The sequence below is a fragment of the Sinohyriopsis cumingii genome, chromosome 5, assembly GCF_028554795.1.
Source record: "Sinohyriopsis cumingii isolate HCF-2022 chromosome 5, ASM2855479v2, whole genome shotgun sequence".
Lineage (NCBI taxonomy): Eukaryota > Metazoa > Mollusca > Bivalvia > Unionida > Unionidae > Sinohyriopsis > Sinohyriopsis cumingii.
The window spans coordinates 78,421,254-78,448,605 of record NC_142965.1 but is presented as its reverse complement, the minus strand read 5'-3'; the positions used below and the strand labels follow the sequence as shown (position 1 = coordinate 78,448,605).

Genomic DNA, 27,352 nt, shown 5'->3' with positions numbered 1-27,352 from the left:
GTGAACATGTATGTTGCATGAACATCAGTTGTATATGGAGTTATATCCCCTGTTTGACTCAGAAATTGACTGTTTAACTGCATCATATTGACATGGCATTAGTTGTGTATGGATACATTTCTAGTTACCATATGAAGTGCTTTTTCTGTCCAATATTGATATATATCTTTAAAAGATAAACATTATAAAGTGAACATGCCTATTCCTAAATAGCAAGTCTAATTAAGTGAAGATGTCTGTAGCTTGAACAGTAAGTCTGATAAAGTGAACATATCTGTAGAATGAACAGTAAGTCTGATAAAGTGAATATGTCTGTTGCATGAACAGTAAGTCTGATAAAGTGAATATGTCTGTTGCATGAACAATAAGTCTGATAAAGTGAATATGTCTGTTGCATGAACTGTAAGTCTGATAAAGTGAACATGTCTGTTGCATGAACTGTAAGTCTGATAAAGTGAACATGTCTGTTGCATGAACAGTAAGTCTGATAAAGTGAACATGTATATAGCATGAACAGTAGGTCTGATAATGTGAACATGTCAATAGCATGAACAGTAAGTCTGATAAAGTCAACATGTCTGTTGCATGAACAGTAACTCTGATAAAGTGAACATGTCTGTAGCTTGAACAGTGTCAGATAAAGTGAACTTGTCTGTAGCATGAACATTATGTATGATAAAGTGAACATGTCTATTGCATGAACAGAAAGTCTGATAAAGTGAAAATGTATATAGCATGAACAGTAAGTCTGATAAAGTGAACACATCTATAGCATGATCAGTAAGTCTGATAAAGTGAACAGGTTTATAGCTTGACAGTAAGTTTGATAAAGTGAACATGTCTGTTGCATGAACAGTAAGTTTGATGAAGTGAACATGTATGTAGCATGAACAGTAAGTCTGATAAAGTGAACATGTCTACAGCATGAACAGTAAGTCTGATGAAGTGAACATGTCTGTTGCACAAACAGTAAGCCTGATAAAGTGAACATGTCTGTAGCATGAACAGTAAGTCTGATAAAGTGAAAATGTCTGTAGCTTGAACAATGTGTCAGATAAAATGAACATGTCTGTAGCATGAACAGTAAGTCTGATAAAGTGAACATGTCTCTAGCTTGAACAGTGTGTCAGATAAAGTGAACATGTCTGTAGCATGAACAATAAGTCTTATAAAGTGAATGTGTATGTTGCACGAACAGTAAGTCTGATAAATTGAACATGTCTGTAGCATGAACAGTAAGTCTGATAAAGTGAACATGTCTCTAGCTTGAACAGTGTGTCAGATAAAGTGAACATGTCTGTAGCATGAACAATAAGTCTTATAAAGTGAATGTGTATGTTGCACGAACAGTAAGTCTGATAAATTGAACATGTCTGTAACATGAACAGTAAGTCTGATAACTTAAACATGTCTGTAACATGAACAGTAAGTCTGATAAAGTGAACATGTCTGTAGCTTGAACAGTGTGTCAGAAAATGTGAACATGTCTGTAGCATGAACAGTAAGTCTTATAAAGTGAACATGTCTGTAGCTTTAACAGTGTGTCACATAAAGTGAACTTGTCTGTAGCATGAACATTATGTCTGATAAAGTGAATATGTCTGTAGCTTTAACAGTGTGTCAGAAAATGTGAACATGTCTGTAGCATGAACAGTAAGTCTTATAAAGTGAACATGTCTGTAGCTTTAACAGTGTGTCACATAAAGTGAACTTGTCTGTAGCATGAACATTATGTCTGATAAAGTAAACATGTCTGTAGCTTTAACAGTAAGTTTGAAGTGAATATGTCTACTGCTTGAATGTTTAAGCCAAATAAAGTGAACATATTGACTACTTAAATGTTTAAGCCAAATAAAGTGAAAATGTCTACTGCTTGAATGTTTAAGCCTAATAAAGTTGATGTGTATGTAGCTTGTAAGATAAGCCTAATAAAGTTGATGTGTATGTGGCTTGTAAGATAAGCCTAATAAAGTTGATGTGTATGTGGCTTGTAAGATAAGCCTAATAAAGTTGATGTGTATGTAGCTTGTAAGATAAGCCTAATAAAGTTGATGTGTATGTAGCTTGTAAGATAAGCCTAATAAAGTTGATGTGTATGTGGCTTGTAAGATAAGCCTAATAAAGTTGATGTGTATGTAGCTTGTAAGATAAGCCTAATAAAGTTGATGTGTATGTGGCTTGTAAGATAAGCCTAATAAAGTTGATGTGTATGTAGCTTGTAAGATAAGCCTAATAAAGTTGATGTGTATGTAGCTTGTAAGATAAGGCTAATAAAGTTGATGTGTATGTGGCTTGTAAGATAAGCCTAATAAAGTTGATGTGTATGTAGCTTGTAAGATAAGCCTAATAAAGTAAACATGCCTATAGGTTTTGGTGGACATTTCAACAAAGTCACAGTCAAGCATATTACAGAAACTTGTCTTCTGTGGAACCAACATTTATAAATATTCATTGTTGTACAGAGGTACAGATTATATGAAATAACTGCACAAGTGAAACTTTCAGTAAATGGATTGACACCATTTTTATTCTAATTTAGGTGCTGATTCAAAAGTATGCTCCTTTCCTTTTGAACTTGTACAAATTGTCTCAAATGTAGGTGCTTTCAAATTAGTATGTTTCAAGCCATATTGAAATAAAATGCTTAACAAATGAACCAAGTGATCAATTTCAGATTCTTTTTCTTAAGAGGACCATTTAGCATGCTTCCAACCTGTTAATTATTTTCATAACTTTCCCTCACAGCACCTGCCACTTAATCAAATCTCATTATCCATGCTGCTACTTTGTCAAGTGTGCTATGAACGGAACAACAAATCACCAGCTGACAGTATCCTATATATGACTGCCTGGGAAAAACTGCACATTTATATATGTGTATTTAAGCATTTAAATTGGACATGAAGTGGCTATTGCATTTTTGTAAAGTATAAAATGATACAGTACACAAGTAACAATTTTAAGGCTAGTGTGCAGTAAATGGATTTCACTCCATATTAGGCGTTAACATTTGCAATCATTGTCAGTGCTGTGTCAACTGTTTGGACATATTTTATTCTAATTTAAAAAAAAACAACAGATTTTCCTGATTACAGACAAGGTTTTGAAATAAATTACGTCATCAAAATTTGATCTGGTAATGTGGATTCTGTGCTTCTAACTGCAAAGATAGTGGCAGCCATTTGTATATTTATGGGGAATTTCTAATGTCCTGTCTGATTGGCTATTTAGGATTCATCATATACACTAGCACATGGTATGACATAGAAACTTTCAGAAAACTTGTTCTGCAGGATAGGCTATAACCATAAGATGGTGATAAGAACTGATCATGCAAATGGTGATTGTTCACCAAAGGTTACAGGTGATTTTCATACCAAAACGAGTCAGCGGTACTCTAAAATGCTGAAGTTGACAAGAATTGGATCTACAGCATGGTGATTAATTGATAATGCTTAGACAACTTCTTTAAAATATATTATTTACCTTGAGAAAGAAAGAAAACTATTTTTAATGAGTAACATTGTAGTTTAGGAGCATAGTTGGAAGTTTGTATTATACGGTTTCTCATCATTGTCAATCCTATGATAAAAGTAGAAGGCTTTACAAACCAACTAAATACTAAGTGTGTTCATGTTTGTTTTATCTCAAAATTACAAAGCACTGAGATAATTTCATATGACTGAGATGAGATACCACTGAGATAATTTCATAGCACTGAGATAATTTCATGAGATAATTTCATAGCACTGACATAATTTCATAGCACTGAGATGATTTCATAGCACTGAAATATTAATATGAATGCAATTTGTTTGATGCCTTATTTGGAGCTCCTTTGCCCTAGCCATTATTTATGGACTGACTGGAAATCTGATGACGTGCTTTGTACAAGAAAAGATAAAATCCTCAGATGATTCATTCTAACAACCCATGACATTGAAAGGAAGAACAAATGAATCTTAATAATAACCCTTTACATGTAGCTGTAATAAGCCATTGCCTGAGATTCGTCAGCTGGTGAAATGGATTTTTTCATGATAATCTGATGACAAGGAATTTGGGTGTAATTGTAACTGGAGTACCCTGAACGTATGGAGTAAGTTGATGGAAGAAGAAAAACCATTAAAATAATGATCAGTAATTTATTTTTTATGTTATTTTGAACCAAGTAATGTACGTAGTCATGTAGTTGTAATTATTTTTATATGCTCACATAGTCCAGCCATGTTATGTTATGATTTCTATCCACTTGTCTCATACCAATGTTCATTTTCACACAGTAGCTTGAGTCGTTTAATATCAACGGGTTTCCATATTGTGTTGTTAGCTTACACTTGGGGTAAGAGAGATCTTGTTGATATTTGGTGTCAAAATGTTCAAGATAGAGGTGATTGTGATTGACAGAAGAAAAATGTTTTCACAGAAAAAGTCCTCTACCATCTATAGTCATGAAACATTTTGAGTACCTTGCACCTCTGGTAAGGAACAAGCCTGTCAGTTTTGGGGATCAAAGGTTAAGGTCTTTTTGACCTACATAAATAAATGGTTCCCATAAAATACCATCTGAGTTCCCCACAATCTACAGTTACCAAGCATTATGGACAACTTACACTTGGGGTAAGAAAGAAGCCTGTCATTTATGGGGTCAAGAGGTCTAAGGTCAAGGTGACTGTGACAGAAGGAAGAAATATGTTTGCCCCACATTAACATTAGTTCTACATAATAGACCTTAACCAAGTTTGTGGATGGCTTGCACTTGGGATAAGGAAGAAGACTGTCAATTTTGGAATCAAAAGGTTACAAGTCATGGTCACCGTGACTGGTATCATATAAATCATTTTGTGTTGTAATATATATGTAAATCATTTTGTGGTGTAATGCATGTGTACATCATTCTTTGGTATAATTTACACATACATCATTCTGTAGTGTAATATGCATGTACATCATTCTTTGCTGTAATATACATGTACATCATTCTGCCATGTAATATGCATGTACATCATTCTGCTGTGTTATATATATGTACATCATTCAGTGCTGTAAAATTACATGAACATCATTCTTTGGTGTGATATACATGTACGTTGTTCTGTAGTGTAATAAACTTGTACATCGTAATGCTGTGCAATATACATGTATATCATTATGTGGTGTAATAAAAATGAATATCATACTGTGGTTTAATATTCATGAACATCATTCTATGGTGTAATATACATATTCATCCAGCGATGTAACATACATGTACATCATTTAGCACTCCAATATACATACTCATTATTCAGTGCTGTAATATACATGTATGTCATTCAGTGCTATAATATACATGTACACCATTCAGTGCTATAATATACATGTACATCATTCAGTCTGCTGTAATATATATGCATATCAGTCAGTGCTATAATATACATGTACTTCATTGTGTGCTGTAATATACATGTACTTCATTGTGTGCTATAATATACATGTACATCATTCAGTGCTGTGATATACATGTACATCATTCAGTGTTATAATATACATGTACATCATTCAGTCTGCTGTAATATACATGTATATCATTCAGTGCTATGATATACATGTAGATCATTGTGGGCTCCAATATACATGTACATTATTCAGTGCTGTAATATACATGTAAGTGTAACATACATGTACATCATTCAGTGCTGTAACATACATGTACAAAATTCTGTGATTTAATATACATGTACATCATTCAGTGCTATAATATGTATGTACATCATTGTGTGCTGTAATATAATTGTACATCGTTTTGTACTGTAATATACATGTACATCATTCAGTACTGTAATATACATATACATCATTGTGTATTGTAATATACATGTACATCATTGTGTACTTTAAGGTACATGTACATCATTCAGTACTGTAATATACATGTACATCATTGTGTATTGTCATATACATGTACAACAGGTGTACTGTAACGTACATGTACATCATTCAGTACTGTAATATACATGTACATCATTGTGTACTGTAATATACATGTACATCATTCAGTACTGTAATATACATGTACATCATTGTGTACTGTAATGTACATGTACATCATTCTGTACTGTAATATACATTTGCACTGTCATATTTACGCACCTAATTGTATTCAGTATATTGGCTCATCCACCTTTTACCTTTCAAGAGTGTCATCATTTAGTGTTTAGATTGTTAATTTAGTGTTTGAGGATGTAAACATGATATACATTACTCCCTCATTATAAGTCCCTTCATTATAGCATGTTCCTTTAATAAGGTATGTATGGCCATGGATCCCATTTCATTATGTGGTAATCAAATTGCATGTATAAGATAGTCTCACTGTATGTTGGTATACTGATTGACTAACATAGTCGGTATTATAATGAGAGAGTGCTGTATTTGTTGCATATGGTATTTAAGTCTCGGTGTCTGTCTGCCTACAATTATAGGTTTTTGTAAGATCATTAAAAGCACTGCATAGAATAAAATCAAAAATTTTACTAAACTGATGCCGCTTTTTTCAGAAATTGATTTTAAAAAATACATGCAGTAAATAATAATAATAATAATAATAGTAGTCTATTTTTCAGAGGATTAAAACAAACTGCTATAAATTGTTCCATTGGGAAAAAAATGCAATAAAATCATTTACAAATTTTTTTTTAGCAATATGAAATCTTCAGCATAAATTATTTAATGAAATGGGGCCCAGCTGAGGATTATTTAATGAAATGGGACCCAGCTGTGGATTATTTAATGGAATGGGGCCCAGCTGAGGATTATTTAATGAAATGGGACCCAGCTGAGGATTATTTAATTGAATGGGGCCCAGCTGAGGATTATTTAATGAAATGGGGCCCAGCTGAAGATTATTTAATGGAATGGGGCCCAGCTGAGGATTATTTAATGAAATGGGACCCAGCTGAGGATTATTTAATGGAATGGGGCCCAGCTGAAGATTATTTAATGAAATGGGGCCCAGCTGAGAATTATTTAATAAAATGGAGCCCAGCTGAAGATTATTTGATGGAATGGGGCCCAGCTGAGGATTATTTAATTAAATGGGACCCATCTGAGGATTATTTAATGAAATGGGGCCCAGCTGAGGATTATTTAATGAAATGGGACCGATTAAAGAGAATTTATGTTTCTTAAATATAATTTTTATAAAACCTAATGATTACTACAGTGAGTACTGTTTTTAAGTAGGTTACTTTTAATGTTCAGTCAGATTTTGTTTGTGATTCCATCATATTACAGCAAAGCATTAGCAGCACAAAATAAAGATATTATTGGATCAAGCCATTTTAATAAAAGATTAAAAAGAAAAAAGAAACAATATTCTAGTCACAGCATTTTTAACCAGTTTTCAGATGGTTTTGATTGAATCTTGGTTTATCATTCCATTACCAATCACATCAGCACGAGCAAAAGAACCTAAAGGTCATGTGTGAGTGTGTGATTTTGATTTTTAACATAGCTTTACAAATATTTCAGTCATATCACTACAGTGTCTCCAGTGTGACAGTTTATAGTGATGTCTAGCAATGGGGCATCATGCCGCAGACATGTAGCATGATGTTCCAACCCGTCACATTATCCTGACATCAGGCCAAACAGTTCTAACACTAACCTCTTAATGCTGAGCACCAAGCGAGGCAGCTGTTAGTACCATTTTTATGTCTTCGAAATGACATAGCCAGCGTTCAATCCTGCAACCTCCTGCATCCGAGGCAGATGCTCTAACCATTAGGCCACTGGAATAGTTCTAAAGGTCATGTAGGAAGAAAATCTAAAGTAAACTTTTCCTGCTTTTGTTTGAACAGCATGTGCAAATGAAAAGTCTCTCCATTGATAATTTGCCCAGAACAGGTTTAAAAATAATACACTGCACTATAAACAAGGGCACAAGTTTACCAAGATTGGGAAGTGACTGCTGGCCCCACTGGGCATGGAGAAAAATTGCGGAGTGGAGTGACAGAGCTGTTCGATGGCTGAATGCTCATTTTATATTCATGTTGGGAATGATTGTCAATAAACAGATAAAGAGCTTTTTCTAATGCTGTTCTTTTTTATATAAAAAAATAAAGTTATTCTTTTTTTGTATCAATTCCCTTTATTTTCAAGATGCCTAACCTCGGAAAGACCATTCACAGCATTACTTCAAACTACCATAAGGTGGACATGAAAACATTGTGTACTATGTCACTGCTTTTTGTTGTTGATTCAAAATAGAACAAGATTGCTAGTTTTAAAAAAAAAAGAAATGGGAACATTTATTTTGTCCAACAACTATCAATGTCATAACTGTATTATTAAAATAATGATGCAGTGATTTCATTGTAATTGATAGTGAAACTCTTCGCATCCTTGGGGAAATCTCGGAGTGCCTGTTCAGGAACTTTAAGTTAACTGCAAATTCTGACACTCACTTCTCCATATTGAACCACATCTATGAAACAAAACTTTTTGTTCACCAATTACTAATTTTGATTGGTTGCCTTGCTATCTTTGATCATATTTGTGAATGAGAAAGCTAATTTAAGGTAGTTAATTATAGTACGTACCTAATAATATTTATAACAGTGTTCGATGGATTGTTTGAAACAAATTTTAATGCCATGACACATGACTATGACTGCTAGCTCTTATGTAGATAAGATTTGCATTCCTTCTTTTAACATTTTTTTAAATTCCATCCCACTTTGATTCAAAAGAACAAGATGATACAAATTACTTTTAAATGAGTGAACAATATGACAAATACTCCTGCAAGATGGGGATCAAAATATGGTAGTCACTTACAGTTAGGTAATCTCACAGAAACGCTTGTGGACATAGCTCTGATGGCAGATTGACAATTTGTTCATGTTTTTATAAAAGAGATCATATTGCATTCATGATTGTCATACTTTAACCAAGTTATAAGGCAAAAATTTAAACATGAATTTCACTTACAAACTTCTTTATTTGGTATTTATTTCTTAAAGTGGTGCCACCAGAAGGTATTAGTGACCTTTCCTTTAGTCAAAATTTCATCAGATATTCATATATTTACAGTGTCATGAGAATGTTGTTTGGAAAGAAATTTTAACAAATGTATGACTTGTTATTAAAAGTTGAGACTTTCATGATAAATTTCCAGGAATAACCACCATTTATGATAATGAGGTTTCATTTGCCAGTTTTTTATTGTGATTTTCTGTACATTCATTAAATAGGGGCCAGTTCTTCATCTATTTTATAGTAGTAAAGATAGATCCATGCCTGGGGGGCCCCGAGTGGCCGAGTGGTCTAAAGCGCTCACCATTACAGATCATTTCCATCTCACCTTTGCGTGGGTTCGAGTCTTGGGGTCAGCCAATGTGGTATTGAGAAAGCTTGCCAGTAGCTTCTCGTGGGTCAGTGGTTCTTCCAGGGGTTTTCCCTGGTTTTTCCTCCACCATTTATACTGGCCACCATGTGTATAGCCTATCTTGTGCTGAAAAATGGCATTAAACTCTACAACAATGACAACAAGATCCATGCCTGTCCCCGCATTATAAGCAGGTTCTTGAGTTATATCATTTTAAGAGCGGAGAAGATTGGTAATTTAAAGGAGAAGGAGGGGGGAATTAACCATATCAAATAACTGCATGCTTATATTTTGAAGAGTTATTGTCTGAACTTTTGGACAAAAATAAACACTTGATGGATTTATTTTCTTTTTATGACCAATGTTATATAAGATAAATTTACAAAATACATTATTTCCCCCATGAAGAGAGATCACATCTTGATAACTATAATAATAATAATAATAATAATAATAATAATAATAATAATAATAATAATGATAATAATGACTTTATTTAAAGATGAAGCTCATTTAGTCAACTGACCAATCTTCCATGAGGCCTTCTACAATGACATTATATATATATATATATATATATATATATATATATATATATATATATATATATATATATATATATATATATATATTGAATGTACATATAATATTGATTGTCAAAATTTTTTTTTCCACCAGTCCACTGTTTATTTAATATCTATGGCAAATTCCCAACAATATAATCTCTACATTACTATTATCTTTGGGGGTTCCAGATGCCAGAAAGATCAAAAGTGCTCGCCTTTACACCAGTTACCAATGTGGGTATATGAGAAAGCTTACCCCAAGCTTCCTGTGGTTTGGTTGTTCTTACCCAGGTTTTTCTGCGTTCTTTCTCAACCGTTTATGCTGGCCGTCTTGTATGGCCTGTCATACTCTGAAGATAGTGTTAAACCAAAAACAACAACAATGACAACGGTCTTTATGTTTGTTTAAGGAACACATTACTTCTGCATGCATATCAAGGATAGCTAATTTTAGCTAATTTGTACCATATATACATGTACTTGCTTACATTTGGGTCAAACTACAAGCAACAAATGTCCTTATCTGCCATAGCATAATGCACCTGCAGATAAGGGTCTATGTTGTTTGTTCTACTGATTACTCCTAGCAAAATTAACAGTACAGATCCAGATCTGCTGGCACATTATGCAACAGCAGATCTGGGTCTTTGCAATTTGCAGTTGAACTCATCTTATTGGAGAGTATACATGGTATGCAAACTTTTGTTTCGGTCTCACTTTTAACATAATAATTCATAAACTATGCCATAGAATTCTTCCAAAAAAAAATGAAAGTGCAGTTTTTAGACATAGATGATTGAAAGTAAGTTGGGTTTTTTTTTTTTAAGTCTCTATCTGACCTTTAGGCCAGATTTTGATTTTTGCAAAAACTTAGAAGTTTAATAGTGAATCTTTCCTTCTAATGACCATTGGTTTTTTTAAAGAACAACATGTAAATGCTTTTTTTCAATCAATTAAGGCTGATTGCTTGTGAAATATTGGAACATTTAACTTTTTGAAAAATTAATATCTTTATGTAGCTAAAAGTCCAAGCAATTCAAAACCATTAAAAAATGTTGAATTTTTCTGTGTATTTCCTATTCTAGTTGCTGTCTAACTGAATAATTCTTCAAACATAGAAAAGTACCCTGTCACTAACTGCCTTTATGAATGATGGCTGAATGAGCATTACATTCATTAATGCATGGGTTGAAGATCAAAGACTTTTCTCAGCAAATACACAAAGTAAAGGGTATGTTTAAAAATGAAAAGTTTTTATTTTTGAGCAGTTATTGAGATCAGAGGTTGATCAATCCATGTTTGGGTTGGTCATAAATCACCAAAGATTTCCAATGGTGTTATATACTTTTGGTTGACTTTCACAGGAATGGTATTGTAATAAGTAGAACTGTGCAGGCATTTTTTTCTTCATTATTTAATAAGAGATGTGATATTTTATATCCAGGCTATCTGGCAAAAGCAAAATGTTTTGCTCAATGAGTGTCCCTTTACTGACATGTTTTATTGTCTAGTGGTTTGTGTGTGTGTGTGTGTGTGTGTGATGTGAGAAGGGGGGTGGTGGCAAATATCTTGCATCTATTTACAGCAAGATACACAAATACATTTTTCTATTATAACCCAATGCAGCCCTTATTGCCATCGCATAATGCACTTGTAGATCTGGGTCTATGAAGTTTGTTCAGAGTAGTTAGTAGAACAAACAATCTAGACCCTGATCTGCTGTAAGCAGATCAGGGTCTGTGTTGTTTGCAGTTGGAATAGACTTTTATATATGGTAATGTTTTTAAAAACTGGTGATTGAACTTATTACTACAAGGGTTCTTTTAAGAAAATTTGCCAATAGGTTAGGCTCATCATCTCCTCTGAGAATTAAATTATTGAGATAGGTAGATAAACAGATCAGAACATTTAATGAAATAGTGCTTTTCATTCTATTAATCATGTACTGCCAATACTTGTCTGGAATTATCTGAATATATTGAAATCTGTTCAATACATGCCTAGCAATTAATCTCAGTTCATTAGGTTGTCTAGATTCACGGTTCAATATAGTAAAATGTGTTATCTGCACTTGTACAGGAAAATGTCTGTTATCAGCATTTATACAGTAATATGTCTGTTATCTGTATTTGTACAGTATAATGTCTGTTGTGTACACTTATACAGTAAACTGTCTGATATCTACACTTGTACAGTAGAATGTCTATCATCTGCATTTGTACAGTAGAATGGTATCTGCACTTATACAGTGAAATGTCTTTTATCTGCATTTACACAGTAAAATGTATGTGATATGCACCTGTACAGTAAAATGTCTTATTTGTACTTATACAGTGAAATGTCTGTTATCTATGATTGTACAGTAGAATGTCTGTTATTTGCTCGTATACAGAAAAATTAAAATTCTCTGCATTTGTACTTATTCAGTAAAATGGCTATTGTCTGCACTTAACATATTATTTAGCTATTATCTGGACTTGTACAGTAAATGTCTTTTGTCTGAACTTGTACACTAAAATATGTATTCTATGCACTTGTACAATAAAATGTTTATTGTCTGGTCTTGTACAGTAAATTAAGTACCTATTATATGGACTTATCCAATACAAAAATATCTATTATATGGGCCTGTACAGTAAAATGTCTATTGTCTGGTCTGAACTTTTACAATAGAATATCTGTTATTAGCATTTTCGGGAGACTGAGAAATCAATTATTCAGATGTTCATTAACATCATAAATATAAATCACATATTTAAGCAATATTCAATGTATGTGTTTAAAGAAGGGATATTTAGTATGTATGTATGTAATATATGTATGTATGTATGTATGTATGTATGTATGTATGTATGTATGTATGTACTGGGGTTTAATGTCATGTCAACACACTTGTTATAAGTACCAATTAAAAGTAAAGTTCTAAACAGGAAAATATCGAGAATTGCAAAAAGCATGTACAAGTTCAACCCTCTCACAAATATTATCAACAAGTACAGTAAGATAAAAGACAAATGGTAAAGCTGTATATAAAATGTATACTCACAGGCCCATTCCTTGCATGTTGATGTCCTTATGGGTTTAATGTTATTTTTCAGTACATAATAAACTATACTATACATGGAGGCCAATATGTTTGATTGAGGAAGAACCTGTGGAAACCAGGGGAAGAACTTCCAACCCAAAGAAGCTACTGGCAAGCTTTCTAATATATCTATTTAGCCAAGCTTGAGACTTGAATTCACATGGTGAGTTGCTGATGATTTGTAAATGCAAGCACCTTGTACCACTTGGCCACCCATGGAAGCCTTGCATGTTACGATAGTAATAACAAACATTTTCAAAATTATTCAGATTCTTATCCCATGGATTGTTGACGTTTGTTTTAAACGTTCTGGTATTAATTGACAAATGATCGTTAATAACATGCGCACTCACTAGTCACTGCTGAGAATGTATACAAGAATAATTTTTATAACAAAATGAATTTTAATGCCCTTTATTTTACTCTATTTATGTTGTTTTGTTTTGGATATTCTAGTCTCATTGTTACAAAACCAATCTTTGCTTTGAAGAAGCAGTCATTATCATTTCATATTTAAAATTTTTATAATCAACTTGGAAGTATGTTTTAAGACCATGTTTCAGGCCAGTTGAGAGAGATAAATGTTTTTAAATGGTTTCATTTTCATGGTTTTATGTTTTTTGTTGCAAAACTAAGCTGACCTCTGTGTGTGCTCGAGCTTTGGCTAGGTCAATGTGGGCATGTGAGAAAGCTTGCCAGTAGCTTCCTGTTGGTCTGTGGTTCTTCACAGGATTTCGCTGGTTTTGTCCCCCACCAAGTATACTGGCCACCATGTGTAGCCTGTCATGTGCTGAAAAAAATGCTGTTAATAACCACAAAACTGAACCAAAGCAAAACCAGGCTTTTAAGTTCAGTTGTTCAGGAAATTTGGTCTGGTTCCCTGACATTCTATTGCAGATGTTGCTCATGGCTTTAAGACTTCAAATGAAGGCTAGGGAATCAAAGTATCCACTGTTACATATCTGACCCTGGAACCACAAAAATGTCAGCACAAAAGTTGTACTCAGATTCGAGAATCCTTGATGTAAGAAACCATACCAGTAGTTCTTTGACATCAGTGAAATTATACATTAATGTCAAACAGCAAGTATCTTGCTAAGTGTGAAATTTTGCAGGTTCAACTTTTTAGGTCCTAGAAGAGTTTTTGAAAATAAATTGTTTGAATTTTTTTTCAAAGTTCAGACTAAAATACGGGTTTGAAATTTATTGTGGCAATTGGTTTGCATAACTTTATACTTAATTGATAGCCAAATGTCATGACAGTTATTAGCAAAAGGTCAGTGATCCACATCTTTCCAAGTTGATTTGTTGGTATATGTAGCTATCAAAATAGTGTTTTCAATAAATGATGCCTGGCAGATGAAAATGTTACTGCCTAGAGCAAATGAAATCATTCAACCAAAGAAAGAACTCATTATGTGGACTCTTAGGTATGTATAATAGCAAGGTTGCCAATGTCCACATGCCATGATCTGAAAGGTCTGAATTGGAGAGACTTGCATGGAACATATGTTATTGTCAACAGTGGCTGCTGTGATTATTTCAGACTCTTCCTTGGTAAATGTAATGCACAATCTGACTGGAACAGTTTCTCACAACAGCATCCAATCAAATAGCAAAGCAGTAGATACCATTTTGGCTTGCAATAAATGCCAGAGGTTGATGCAGAATGACGTTTGTAGACAAATCATGGCTGTCAAAAGATGGGCTTCTTACTGCTTATCTGGGAAATAAATTGAGTCAGTTAAAAATATATTTATATAACTGAAAATGTTTAAGTTAGAATACTAAATATTACATGATATTTTTTATGTTGTATTATATACATCCTTGTAATATGCTGAGGAAATAGATAATTTACATAGATAGTCCTAGATAATTTACATAGATAGTCCTATATAATTCTTTCTTGAAGTTGCTCGTCCTTTCTGGCCTGTGGAAGATAAATTGAACTTGCCCTTAATTGATATTCATTTGTGTAATAATGTTGGTGATTTTTTTAACTTTTTTTTTCAAATAGCATTTCTACAAATCTTTAGTGACCCCTCTGGTGTCGTAAAATGGTTAGAGCATCCACATCGGATGTGTGAGGTGAGAGGTGAGCCTGGTGTCAGGAGAATGTGACTGGGTGGGACATGATGCTACATGTCTGTGGCATGATGTGCCAGTGCTAGACAATTCACCATAAACTGCCACTCTGCAGACATTGCAGCAGCATGACCCAAAATGTTAAAGCTACATTATAAAAAACACAAACACACACAATTGCCAAGTTAGTTAAATGATGAAAATTGACTTGTCCAAATGCAGCTTCACTCTTTGTCTGTGGTAATAGGACGAATACCTGTGTTGATATGTTGTGCAAGTTGCAAGCAAAAGAATAACCCATGTAAAACGTTTTGGGAAAAAAAACATTTTTTAATATATATATATATACATTACCATTGATCAGAATTTGCATGAGTATATTGTACTTGTACAAGCATATTAAGAAAAGACACTTTGTTAAATCTAGGGTATATAAAATCCATACTGTATGACATAAATACCAAATTCATCTGTGACTTAAATACCACATAATGACTGACTTAAATGCCTCTGTTTCATTCATGCCAGATTTAAATACCAACATTCATGCCTGACTTAAATAGCACATTCATGTGTGACTTAAAAACCACATTTATTTTTTGCTTAAATACCATATAACATATGGCATAAATTGCTGATGCATGTGTTACTAAAATAGCATATTTATATGACATAAAAAGCACATGCACATGTGACTGTAGTACCAAATAATGTGACTTAAATACCACATAAGATGTGGCTTAAATACCACATAATTTGTGACTTGAATAGCATACCATATTCATGTATGACTTTAGAACTAGATAAAGTGTGACTTAAATACCACATAAGATGTGGCTTAAATACCACATAATTTGTGACTTGAATAGCATACCATATTCATGTGTGACTTCAGAACCAGATAAAGTGTGACTTAAATACCACATAAGATGTGGCTTAAATACCACATAATTTGTGACTTGAATAGCATACCATATTCATGTGTGACTTGAATATCATACCATATTCATGTGTGACTTTAGAACCAAAGTGTGACTTAAATACCATATTCAGGTGTGATATAAATACCATATTCATATGATAGTTGAATACCACATTCATGTCTGATTTAAATACCACTTAATTTGTAACTTAAATACCATATTAATGTATGACTCATATGTGTGATGACTTAACACAGTCAGCTGTGACTTAAGTACCACATAATGTTTTATATAAGTACTACATAATGAGTGCCTTAAGTACCAGATTTATGTGTCACTTAAATACCACATTCATGTCAGATTTAAATGCCACATTCATGTCAGAATTGAGTACCACATTGTCTGTAATGCTTTGTGCCCTCTGAGTTTTCATACGCTTTCAAACCATTTATATTATTATTCTTTTGAGGGCTTTCAGTTTTAATACACATACCTTTTCCTTTTGAAATTCTCTGTAGGCGAAAGTGAGTCAAACTCCAGATGAACTGTATAGGTAATCTATTATCATTAATTAGTGTAGATTACAGACAGTTTTACAATAGACATCCCAGCTTTATTGTTTTGAACAGAACTTTTGTAATAATGCAAATATCCTTATATTACAAATAATATTACAAATAATTATTGATTATATCCTAATGAAAATGATAATTTTTCCCAATTATCTGGAAAATTAATATTTATATTATTAGGGTTGTGTATTGATGCATTGGTCAAGTTTAATTCTTGTTTGGATGGTCTAGGTAAACTGGGTTGCATTGTATGTTTGCTTTCTAATTAGAAAACACTTAGATGATAATGTTTTCTTTTATAAATATAGAATGCTGGTTTCATTTCAAGTGTTTGTTTTGCTTGTTTTTGTTTGTAAACATAAACCTATGTCTGTAAATATGTGCAGTTAGAAATCACTTATCCTTAGTGATAGGCCCAAAATGATAGAATTACTTTAAGTTCTGTTAACTGTTTGCAAGTTCGTGAACTCTGGCAGATATCAGTTTGCTTAATCAGTTTAAATGGACATAAAGTATTAGCAAAATCAATGGATCAAAGCCCAGCGGGCTTTGTTCATAAGGCGAAATTGATTTCTGAGGATGACCATGACTATGATTATAATAACGTAATTGGAGTGAGTTCTTATATCAAGATTGACTCATTACAGTGTAATGCTATGAATATGCATCTATTCATACTGTCTTGCCTCTGAGAATTTGAAAGACGAGCATATTTTTTGTTTGAAAAAATAATAATTTGTATTATCTCACCTTAGAATTTGAAAGACAACCATTCTTAAAAAAAGGCTATTTATATTATCTCACAGAAAGTTTGAAAGATGAGCATTTTTTTCTTCACAAAAAATAATATTGGTATTATGTCTTATGAAATTTTGACAGACGTGAATATTTTCTTTTCTTCAAAAAAAAATATACTTAAAACAATTGCGACACCACATCTCCAAATATGGTGATCACAGAATACCTTATACATTAAAACCTGGCATGACAGACCAGTACCATAAGACCCTTTCTCTATAGAGACCAGGTTCTCCGTGTACAGATATATTGATCATATAGTATTATGACTTGTCATCAGAGACCACCTGTATTGACAGACATTAAATTTTGGCGGAAGTGGGAGGGTTGTCTTTCAAGACAGATTCTACTGTAATATTACTGAAGATCAAACTGAGCACATGCAAAACTAAATTTTCACGGCAGAGGGGGGCTCTACCATTGAATAATGAGAAGGATGAGAAGAACATCATAAAAGTTCACCACTTTGTTTGATGGAATTGTATGGTGACAGTTTTTGGAGACACCAGCTGTTTTTATTGGTGCCTATCATCAACACCTTCAGTTATCTGGAGATAAAATGGATTATCAAACAGTTTCATGATCCAAGAGTGATATGTTCAACAACCTGTTTCTGAGTATGTGTACTTGACAAATTCTTTCATTAACTTATGTTCCTGCCTGAATTGTTTATTTCTTGTATGCTTTAAAAACATGTTCTTAATGTCTTGAAATTGTATATTGTACTGAAAATTGTAAGGTTTTGAATCTATAGTGTCCAGAGAATTTTAGGGTACAGATATTCGCTTCAGTAATGGTGATTACCACAGCAGGCATAATAAGGCTCCGACAACTTTGAATCAGTACTCAAACCTCAATTACAGTGGAAAATTATTTGCAGTGCTTGAAATGGTGCAGTTACTCTAATTGATGCAAATGAGTCTTATCATCCAAGACAGTTTTTATATTTATTTATACTTTACAAATCTGGTCTTAGAAATTATGGTTTACTGGTATTTTAAACAGGGGGTATTGTATTTCTTTCAGATGAAAATAGGATTCCCTTTTGATAGAAGCTGTTATAGGATCTCGTATAGGATCTACAGACACAAATCAAGTGAAAGTTGAAGGTTCTGGCTTATGGTTTTGGTCATTTAGGGAACAGCAGCACCAGTTGGTTATTTTGTGCCAAGGCAATTAAAATATCTTGCCCAAGGAAACATAGTGACACATGCTGGTTCAGTGGTAGGATTTGAACCCACACCCTTTTAGTCATGATTCCAGCAAGCTAACTATTGAGCCACCATGGCTCCCAAAAGTCAATGGTCAACTATGGAGGAAATCTGAAAAATGTTAATTTTACATGCTTTTTGTTCAATATTATATTTAGATTAAAAATCCATTTCTCGTGTAAAATTTACCTCAACCAAGTTTCTGAAATATATCATTAAAATTAAGAAGTGTTCAATTGTCTAAAATTTACAGAGTGAATTACCACCCTGGTTTAAGGTTGCATGTATTGTCGTGTGTGACATTCTAAACAAGCCTACCAGCGACACTGTTGAAGTGTATTCATTTGCAGTCTTTTCAGGTAAAAATTATGGATTTTGTTCAGTACAAGTTTGTAAATTGTGATCAACAATAAAAATTGGACTATTGCTGGGTTTTTTGTTCAAATTTCTTAAGAAAGAACGGGTGGTATTACTTATTGTAAGTTTTTCCAGACTTATTATCTGTGATTGAATCATTGCAACTTAGTCTAACTTTGAACCAAAGATTTATGTACATAAGGGTAGAATTAGAGAGGATGTGAACAAGAGAGAGAGAGAGAGAGAGATTGGGGTGAAGTATATGTTGGAAAATAAATTGTTCCCTTCAATAGAGTATAGAAATGTGAAATTCAGACACATCTTTATTAAATCTTCGCCATATAAAGTTTTGGTGGTAAAGAAAGAGAAGCAAATAACAAGTGGAACTTGGCAAAATTCATTGAAAAAAGTATTCTGTTAGAAGTATGTACCATTTTTTTAAAAACTTCTATTTTAGAAGAATTACTGTCAATAATTTTGAATTAAAATAGGGATCAGATGTATTTTTTTATCCAGTCTATAAGAAATATGGACATCTCAGAGATCACACTGGTGCAATTGAATACACAGTATTTTTATGTTTTTTTTCTTCTAGTAATTACAATCATTTTTTTTCCTGGGTTTTGTCTCGATCTATTTAAGACCATATTGACTGTGGGTGTTGCATTAAGCACTGCCTTTTCATAAATTTCCACAAGATTGCTGATCATTGTATTATGTCACAAATTCCCTATGCTATAATGTCTACTTTAAGTTAGTTTTTTTGTTTTCATGATTCATCACTTCTGCATACATATCAGGGTCATGTAATCAAAGATTTAAACACCAGTTTAAACGTAAGGTTCTGTGTACCTATCCTTTGTATTTTGGTAGATGTTGGTTTGCATTTCGTTTGTGGAAATTTTTTGTGGAAATTTTCTGATAAAAATGAATTTATTAAATGAGATATTTTCAGAATCTTGAAGTTTATCATTAAAAAAAAATCCATTAAATCAAAATAGTATCAAAAGTTTCAAATGTAATACCTTGAGGTAAACATTATTTCTACATATATTTGAAATTCAGACACCCGTGAGGCCTAGCAAATAATGTTTAGAAATCGATTATTGATGTGAATGCAGTTTAATATGCTGCATTACCCATCATATCTACCCTGTGCTTGAAGAAATATTAATGATGTTGAAGAGCCTCATAATTGGTGCCCACTGTTCCCATCACATTTATGTAAATTTTTTCTTCATTTTTTTACACCATTTTTCAGCAAAAGATAGGCTATACATGGCGGCCAGTATAAATGGTGGAGGAAGAACCTGGGAAAACCCCAGAAAGAACCACCAACCCACAAGAAGTTACTGGCAAGCTTTCCCACATACCCACATTAGCCAAACTTGAGACTCGAACCCATGCAGACTGAGATGAGATGGCAGTGATCCATAATGGTGAGTGCTTTAGACCACTCGGCCAATCGCCCCATGTTTATGTACATACTGGACAAGTTAGTTCTATTTACCTTTCGTGTGAGCTCTCCACTTTGGAGGTGCATTGTCACTTCGGATATGATTATTCAGAATATTTTTGAGACTAATTAATGTGGTAGGAGACTAATTAATGTGGTAAAAGTTACATGGTAATAACAGATCTGATGTGCAGTGTTGTAAGTTGCAAGAAAATCAAAATATTATCATCAGGTTGTAGCAGGTGCTTTGCTCTCATGAGACAATCTGAGAGAGAAAATAACCTGTTCAGCAAAGAATACTTCTTGCAAATATTGAATAGCAGAGTGGGGTGTGCTTATTAAGGCATGTAGTGAGTATTATGTCAAATACAGCAATTATATCTATAATTTGTTTCAGGTCCTAACAAATTTGAGCAAGCCAAGATGTTTGAATGAACAATATCAATATTTGTATTGGTTTGAAATAATCATATTGGTCCTTTCTTTGCACTGTAGTAATTTTAGCAGTCAATAGCTTCAGACACTTGTTACCTCTGATTTGACGGTGGTGTAATGTGTTGAATTTCCGTTCTGATGTTCATTGATTTTACGAATCTTATAGCAGCACTTTCCCACGAATAAATTTCTGAATGTATCCCGAAATTGTTGGCTCATTATGCAGTACAGAATGAAATTGACAGCACTATTTAATAAAACAAGTAAGTCCATAATATCACCGAGATTGGAATATACATCCTGGAAAAATCTTTCATCCAGGCCACTAATCATGACAAGAATTCCTTGTGGAAATTCAGTGATAACGAAGAAAAGAACCACTGCTATTAGCATCCATGTTGTACGATTGTGCTCACAGTTTGCATGATCATGAGAATCAGCAAACCTTGTGGTTTGATGCAGGAGTCGAGCACGTCTTTTGTTTGCTTGCTTCATCATCAAAATTATTAAAGTGCTTAATAAGCTCAGCAGAATACATGGTGCAACTTTCATGATGACGCCATAAACCCAGAATGTTGTAGGTTTGTACGAATTGTATTCCTGAACATACCTTGAGTCTTGAATCCAGAATCCGGTTTGGTTGTTTAACTCCTGATCCTGAATGTTTATGACTTGGTACAGAAAATAATTTGGGACATTGATAACTACAGACATCACAATGATAATAATGATGGTCATGACAGCTCTTTCTAGGCTGCATAATTGCCCCGCTAGAACGGGGTGGCACACAAAAATGTACCGAAAAATTGCCAATGAGACTGTTAGCCACATTGCCATGTTATGACAGGTTAAAATAAACAGATTGTGGATCAGAATGAAATACATCCATCCCTGACGATGTCCATAGTTTGGAAGTGGTTCTGTTGCGATGTAAAAATAGGTTGCATACACAAGATATGTTAGCATTGTTAACATATCAGCAATTGCCAAAGCGCAAAGAATGCAGTTTGTTGGTGTGATCATATGCTTCCTTGTGAGAACAATCACATTCATTATGTTGGAAATAACTCCAAATATGCACACGGCATTGCTTACATATCCATGAATCTCCCCATAGCTTTTGAAGAAGTTTAACATAGGGACACTTCTTTCAGTTTGCCTGCTAGCTTCTTCCAACATGGTGGCATTCTCCATTTGAAAACTTGTGTTGCCCATGATGGCAGTCAGCATTTTTATAGTTGTTGCATTTGTCATCCTTTGATTTCCTTGAGTTGGACTGAAAAGTCCTTTATTACATCATATTGGCTTGAATCTGTCACTAATGGTATTATTTAAGCACAATGATGATTGTTCATTATACACAACTCATAAGCTAATATTGAAGAAATTAACCGTTCCTTTGAATTGATTTTCTGTTGAGAGTATCTGATACTCCGTATTTAAAGGCACTTGAGTGTAAATATAAAATCTGTTTTGGCTGTGGGTTATAAATTGTTAATGTATTTCTTTCTTTATTTATCAAGAAAATTTTTATGCTTCAGTCAGAATCAGCTTCAGTAAGATCTCTCAGAATGATTGGACATGGTTCATGAACATGTGACATAAAATACAAAATGAACTGTTATGTGTTACATTTGTGCCAGTTGTGCTTTTGTCTTTTTTATACCAAAAAAATCTTAGAAAATTCAGTTAGGCCAACAATAATATTGTCAAACGAGTGTTTTAAAACAGTAACAATATTTAGTTCAAAAAGAGATCAGTGTATGTACATCTGTCGATAACTTTTTTGTATTATAGAATTTTTTTTAGCTCAGACATGGGTAGCACAGTTGTCTCCATGACAATAAATTCATACACACTAACTTTCATAAATTAAAAATATTACTGAAAATAAATATGCAGTTCAAACGTAAACTGCCATTTTGCTTCTTGAAGATTGTGTTATGTAAAATGAAGCTTAATCCCTTGTATTTCTAGGCTTTTGTTACATGGCAATGTATATTAAATCTGTACAGTTTGTAATATTTCCTTAATTAATAAACATTTAAGAGAATGAATAACAAATCCAAAAATGTTAACAAGATATTGAACAAAAGGTGACAGTAATAAATGAAAACTAATTTAATTTAAACATGTTCTTTTTTATATTGTACTGCCATTCACTTACATGTTGATTATGAAAGTCAGTCAGGTCACTTCAAGATGTAGGGAACAGAAAGCTGTACTTCATTCATTACCATGCAGTGATCATGTCTTGAATATTGGTGGCCAGAAAATCCTAGCAGCAGGTAGCCAGTAATTATTCCAATGGTAGCTAGAAGCAGCCTTGTGAATCAATTTTCCAATCACACTCTTGAAGTAGGAATCAGTTGCAAATGAAAATTATTCCTTTAATTTTGTGTGTTTTCTGTGAAGGAAGTTGCCATAGTTGGTCAGCTAAGTTTAGAACCATCCCTGAAAACCTGTTGTCTTTTACTTTGTAAATATTTCCATGGGAATTCTCTGGAGGGTGGTTTTCTGGAGAAAAAAAATTGGGAATCATCTAGCAGAACTGATGTTTCTTTTCTTTTAGTCAAAAGTTTTGACTTGTGCTGGTTTGGACAGCACAGATGTGGCCTTAGAACGACATCACTTCTTATGTTCATAAACTCCTGTGAAATAATATTATTCTCAGCGGTGGCTCAGCATTTATACACCATCTCTCATGTAATCAATATTGATATTCATCAGTGTGAATTTGCTATCGATGATGCACTTTGATTGCTGCAATTGCTCAATTTCCTCTAATTTGCGAGTACAAAAACAAGCCCTATCATTTACACACCAGCCTCAGCTAGTAACCAACAGGAATAATTTTGTTTTTATGCCAGTTCCAAGAAATACATCATCCAGGTAGATGGAAATGTAAATCATAACATGGTAACATTTCATAGCTTATCCTGATAACAAAGGTGTTGCTTTTGTAAGTGGTTTTCCAATTTTTGGATTGGCCAACTATAGTCTAGATAACCATGTCTCGGGTGTAATTTGTTGTTTGTAAGCACTACAATATTCTCAGCAATGCTCAAGTGTGTATCTCTCTTTTTCTTCCCTCTCCCATTGGCTGCAGTATGCCACAAACTGGACTGCCTATTTCAATCAATAACTTTCAAAACTAAGTTTACAGTGGAATCTGATTGGCCGAGAAGACCCCTTGTGTTTGTGAAGGAGTGAGCCTCACAGGAGCTAGTAGTTAGTCTTATTGTGGCTTATTGATTCAGTTCCACAGGAGTCTTTAACTTCACTATCTCTGCCTATGATACCTCCACTAGCTTCAGCCTAACATCTTTTGCTCTAAAATACCAGCTATGGATATACAGTTATATTTGCTAGTGCAGTAGGTAATTGTTTTCTGTTTGAGGTATACACATAATCTAAAGGAAGATGCATTCCATGATATAAGCTCTGTGATTTTATATTTCTTTATTCCACTATTTATATCAATATATATTCTTTGAAAGGGCATAAAACCCTTGGTCATATTTTCTTCAACTTTCAGCACACTTTTGAAGACATATCTCCATGAATATACATAAATCCTGCAGGTTTGTCAGCATAGGTGAATAAGAATAAATATAATTCTCATTTCTCAGCATATTGGAATGCATTTTGCATCTTTTTATCTGTTCACATCAATAATCATCCTGGTTCTTGAAATAAATTCTTCCAGAGAATTGAAAACAAAACAGATTTAGAATATCAGCTATGTTGTTTTCAGACAATGAACACAATTGTATGCTTTGATTGCACGTTGAACATAGTTATTCTCCAATACACAGAACTTGGACCTTCTGAAGAATCAAGCTTTCCACAGACTATAATCCAGTGTCATTTATCTTTTATCTTCAGAAGAATACTTTTATAAATACTTATCATTCCTTTTTTGTTACAAAAATGCAGAATTCCTCTTCCAAACACTTGGAGAAGTTTATGCTCTCCTATTGATTACATTATGATCACTTTCTGCCCAATGCATTCTGGATCTTTGTGATATCTGTGTTGGTTTTTCTTTGAAGTTTCTCAACAGCTACTGGTGCACAAGTGTATTTCAGCTGCAGAGTCCGTTTTGTGTATGGTACTACTTTTTTGTGGACAACTCCATAGTGGCCCACAGTATTTCCATTGACTGGTTTGTCTCAGTATAAGTTCTCCTTGCAGTGCATCTGTTTTTTAGCCACAAGTTACTTTCATTTGAGCCAGAATGCTGAGTACATTTCTGTATTAAGCATGGATTAATATCATAAATGTTATAGGTTTATCCTATTATTTAGATCAGTTCATTTCTAATCAGATTGCTAAGTCTTTTGAAGTAATATCTTCTTAGAATGAAATCTTGCATTGATGATTTTTCATACTGGTTACTTTTTCTTTTCAAATGGATCACATTTTTTTTTTTTTTACAATTTAAAATAAGTTCCTATCCATGAACACAAGAATGAAGTTTTATGGAATCCACTATCAACATGATATTACATATTCTTTGGCTTATTTCGCTGTATTGTTGTTGTTTGTGTTGTTTTCAGTGTTCCCTCTCCTTGCCTAGGGAGGGGGAGTCAGATCAACATCGTGGTTTTTGTCAGAAAGGTCACAGAGTGCAATATGTTATTCACTCTGACTGTGATTAATTGTTCCAGTATATTTCTGATGCAAGAAATGATGTAGTCAAAGTTGTATATTATTAATTTAAAGATTTTTTATATACATCATTACCAGACTTTTTGTATGGATCTTCTACACCATGAACTTGCAAGGATGTGATGAAATTTACTTTAATTTTGATTATGTAATAATTAAACAGAAAGATGCTTATGTTGTTTGACTTGTACATATCTTACCATAATACTTTAATGTGTACTTTTGAAAAAAGTATTAAAGTATTGTGGTTTTTAAAAAAAATTCTTGATGTGGAATATTCCTGATCATACAGAATACTTTAAAGGTTCCAAATGATTCATTTGAAGATTGTTGTATCATTAGTTGTTTTTTATAAGAATTTTTTCCCACATTAATATAGCACAGAAAAAGGGTGTGATGAAATATAATAATATTGATACAGATAATTCTCAGCTTTTGGTTTCTTTGAATATATATACACAAAGACTACATGTATACAAAGCAGAATTTTTTTCTCATGTTACTGAGACCTATGGCTTTGTAGACCAGTGTTCTAAAATATCTTTTGAGGTTGTATTATTTTTTTTATTATTGAATATTATCCTTTTTGAAGTTATATTACTATTTTTATTATTCTCAATTATTCTTTTTGAGGTTATTTCATTATTCTTTTTATTGAATATGATCCTTTGTGAGGTTATATTACTATTTTTATTATTCAGTATTATTCATTTTTATCTTTATTTAAAATTAAATGTCCAGACAAAAAACTTATTCTAATTTAATTTGTTATGTTAGGATGATTGACTTAAAATGTATCAACTTTAATTACATCACAAATTATCCGTCTCCACATGGCATGAAATATTAGCAGAATTCCTGTAACTTGAAATGGAGATTTATGCGATTTGAATTCTCATGATCCCTCTAGCAGGATTCTCGTTTAATTTTCTTGTTTTCTTCTTTATCCTCTGACAACTTGCAATTGCACTTGATATTAATCATAAAGGAACAAAATGGCTCACTCAAATCATAATTTTTTTAATAGATGAAGTAATTGTTACCAGAAAGAAACTGTATCACTTAACAACATTCATTAATTATCAACACTTGTCATTCCAGGAATAACTTTTGCATTTAACATGACTTTGTCACCAGTTGTATTCCTTAAAAAATATATCATGAATTTTCCTTTCTAAAAATTGTTTCCTTGTGAGGAGTTGAACCAGTACTAACACACAACAGCTAGAATGGGAAAAACACTTTCACTAGTTTTCTTATAACGGTTCTGAAGTCCTTTAATGGATTCCCACAGTGAGGCAGATATGCCTTTTTCACATGGTCAATAATACTGATGTAAAATTGACTGGTTCCTTGAATCAGTGTAATTATTCTCCCTTTTGAGGAAATGAAAGAGACCTATAACCAGTCCAGCAAGAACTGACTTTCCAGATTTCAGACAGAAGCTGATGTTGAATGTACTTGGGATGAAAACAGAAGTTGATGAATGTATCCACCTGAGAAAAGAATAAAAAATTAAATTAAGCTCGATGTAATATTTACAAATGAAGCATGAGACTTGTTTTATGAAAACATAAAAGACTTTAATTTCAAAACATAAGTAAAGTTTTTTATGTGACTCACCTTGGCAAATGTCTATCATTTTTATTACATATTAACCCTACTCCCATCAGGCCAGGACTCCCCCAGTAGGTAGGGGTGTCTTAATCTAAAATCCTCTTCAAACATAACATGTCTACCTGCTATGATTGCATGTCTATTATTTGGTCCAAAATATAAAGGAATTGCAATTATTGCAAATGTGACCTTTGTCCTCT

At 33.1% G+C, this 27,352-nt stretch overlaps 2 protein-coding genes across 3 annotated transcripts in view; one reads left to right on the top strand and one right to left on the bottom strand.

Annotated features, from left to right (window-relative positions):
• Positions 1 to 27,352, top strand: part of LOC149799536 (uncharacterized) — a 349,619-nt gene that overhangs the window by 173,153 nt on the left and 149,114 nt on the right. The gene's annotated exons all lie outside the window — the stretch shown is intronic.
• Positions 15,419 to 25,715, bottom strand: LOC149799539 (G protein-coupled receptor dmsr-1-like). Its single transcript, XM_089958884.1, has one exon. The coding sequence runs from the start codon at positions 22,113 to 22,115 to the stop codon at positions 20,943 to 20,945; it is 1,173 nt and encodes a 390-aa protein (XP_089815010.1). The 5' UTR covers positions 22,116 to 25,715; the 3' UTR covers positions 15,419 to 20,942.

Bases quoted from the DNA above. Each gene is read 5' to 3' on its own strand.
- LOC149799539 (XM_089958884.1), bottom strand. From the start codon at position 22,115: ATGACAAATGCAACAACTATAAAAATGCTGACTGCCATCATGGGCAAC.